We start from the raw sequence: 2,425 nt of genomic DNA on the forward strand, positions 1-2,425 counted from the left end.
AGTCATGGAAGAAAGTTACTAAAAAGATTCAATTCTTTAATTTATTTAATTATTATGTAGGAGGATTTACAATCAATATGTCAACTTATTTTTGTTGGTTAATTATTCCATTATTAATGAAAGAAAATGGAGCAACACCATTTGATATTGGACTAGCTGATGCAATTACATTTGGTATTACAGGATTATTATCACCATTAATTGGGTTTGTAGCAAGTAAAGAATACTTATGTCCTGATACTATTTGTAGAATAGGATTTGTATTACAAGCAACATGTTCAATTAGTATTGCTATTTATTATATTTCTGGAACAATGATTGTTCCTATCTTTTTCTTATTAGTTCAAGAATCATTTGCACTTGCATTCTTTTGGTCTATTTGTGAATATTTATTATCAAATGAAATTTATCAAGGAGAAACAAATCAAAAAATGTCTTGGTTCTGTTGTTCATGGTCATTTGGTAAAGCAATTGGTTTTGTTCTTGGTGGACCAATGAGAAGTGCTTTTGGTTATTCATTTTCACTCTATTTCTCTGCACTTATTGTAATGGTTGCTTTTGTTGTTTTTCCAAGAATGCCAAGAAATAGATCAACAACTCCAAACATAGCTAAAATTGAAAAACAAAAAGCAAAACTTGAAAAGAAGAAAGCAAAGAAAACAGAAAGTCTCACTAAAAAAGGATTAAGTCCTGAAGAAATAGAAATAAAAATAAATAACATGAATAAAGAAAATTTCCTTACTAAACATCAACCTGTTCCAAAAAGATATTTCTTATATTATTTAAATGAATTAGTTATTCATTTTACTGTTTATGGAACAGTTGCTGTATTTGGAAATCAATATATTGATTTTGCTGATGAAAATAATATTGTATTAAATGGTCTTAATGATGATCCTGGAACATATTGTTCATTATTCCTTGGTATTGTTTATTTTTCACAATCATTCTGTTTTTGGGTATTAGGACAATTCTCTTATTGGCAATATAAACAAATTCTTAATATTATTGTTCAAATATTTATTGGGGCAATTTGTCTTGCATTAATTTATCTACGAAATGGATGGGTGTTATGTGTTTTAGCAATTCCAATTGGAATCATTTCTGGATACGATTTACAATCAAATGTTTTATATTCAATCAATGCTGGTCCTAAAATTAAAGGTGTTATTCTCGGTATGAGTGAATGTGTTGGTGAATTAACATGTTGTCTTTGTCCTTTGTTTGCTGGTTTGATTGCAACACAAACAGATGATAGAAAATGGGCATTATGGTTTGGATTGATATTACAATGTGTTGGAATTGTGTTATGTATTATTACACAAGCCATAACCATCATTCTGGAACGATTTGATAAACAAAAAGAAAGTGACGAAATCGAGTTAGGTAATGAACATCAAGAATCTAATCCAATTGAAGATGTCGATGTTGATACTAATTTAGTTCATCAAATTGAAATAGAAGATGGAAATGTCTCTGAATCTTCAGAACTTGATAAAGAAGAAGGTGCTGATGAAAAGAGTCCTGAAGAGAATGAAAACGTTCAACCCACTGGTACTCCAGAACAAAAACCTTCTAACGAATAAACAAACCATCCATGTCTTCTCTGATTTCTATATTATCTATTTTAATTTTTATTCTTTGATTTTATTCAAATTTTTGTTCATTTTAATGAAGTTGTATTCTTGTTCAATTTAAAAAAACACCATTGTTATTATTACATCTAACAGAATATTTTAACTTTCTATTTAATCCATAATGAAATTCAATGAACTAACACACTTTCTTATAATTTCATAGATCAAAAAATAACTAACAAATAATAATGATTTAATACGAAAAGTTATTATTTTAATTGAATTTAGTCATTATTTGTATTTCTTGTTTTGGTCTTTCAATTTACAAATTACAACTTGTTTCTTTTCCATGAATATTTTCATGATTAAATTTAGTTAAAACATCAATTTCCTATTATTATGAAAATTCTTATTAGTTTCATTAAAACTGTTGATGTTAATCACCGTTTTGTTTCTTTATTTCCAAAGCTATAAAGTTCTTTGTAAAATTGAAGTCCTCGCAATTTTTACGTTCTTATATTATAAATTTACTTATAGATTTAACCCAATATTATCAAACTTTGTTTAGAGTATTAGTTCTCTTAGGCAAGTAATTTCATGTCTGTTTTCATTTAACCTAGTTGTGCATATTTAGCTGTGATAGAAATAAGCCATGTTCCATGATATTAACCCTGTTTTTAATCATAACGTTTTTAATTTCTTTTTTTGATTCTTAAGTTAATTTAATGCTTGCTGAATTAACCAATTCACTTATTGAAATTACTATTGGTTTATTATATCATAACTTATTTATCACTTTTATTTGATTTCTTATTTCTTTTTATTTATTTTTTTTTCTTAATTATCCG

The 2,425-nt window shown here is 26.6% G+C and overlaps 1 protein-coding gene across 1 annotated transcript, besides 3 other annotated features; it reads left to right on the top strand.

The window, feature by feature from the left end:
• Positions 1-35: 35 nt before the first annotated feature.
• Positions 36-56: a sequence feature (AT_rich).
• Positions 57-77: 21 nt separating this feature from the next.
• EDI_075090 (uncharacterized protein) lies at positions 78-1,586 on the top strand (the record flags this gene model as incomplete). The annotated part of the gene is made up of 1 exon (XM_001739752.1): positions 78-1,586. One exon carries the CDS (start codon positions 78-80, stop codon positions 1,584-1,586), a length of 1,509 nt encoding a protein of 502 aa, XP_001739804.1.
• A 561-nt stretch (positions 1,587-2,147) lies between these two features.
• Positions 2,148-2,280: a repeat region.
• A 114-nt stretch (positions 2,281-2,394) lies between these two features.
• Positions 2,395-2,422: a sequence feature (AT_rich).
• Between the last annotated feature and the right edge of the window lie 3 nt (positions 2,423-2,425).

This window comes from Entamoeba dispar, genomic scaffold (assembly GCF_000209125.1).
Source record: "Entamoeba dispar SAW760 scf_1105229462385 genomic scaffold, whole genome shotgun sequence".
NCBI classification, from domain to species: domain Eukaryota; phylum Evosea; order Mastigamoebida; family Endamoebidae; genus Entamoeba; species Entamoeba dispar.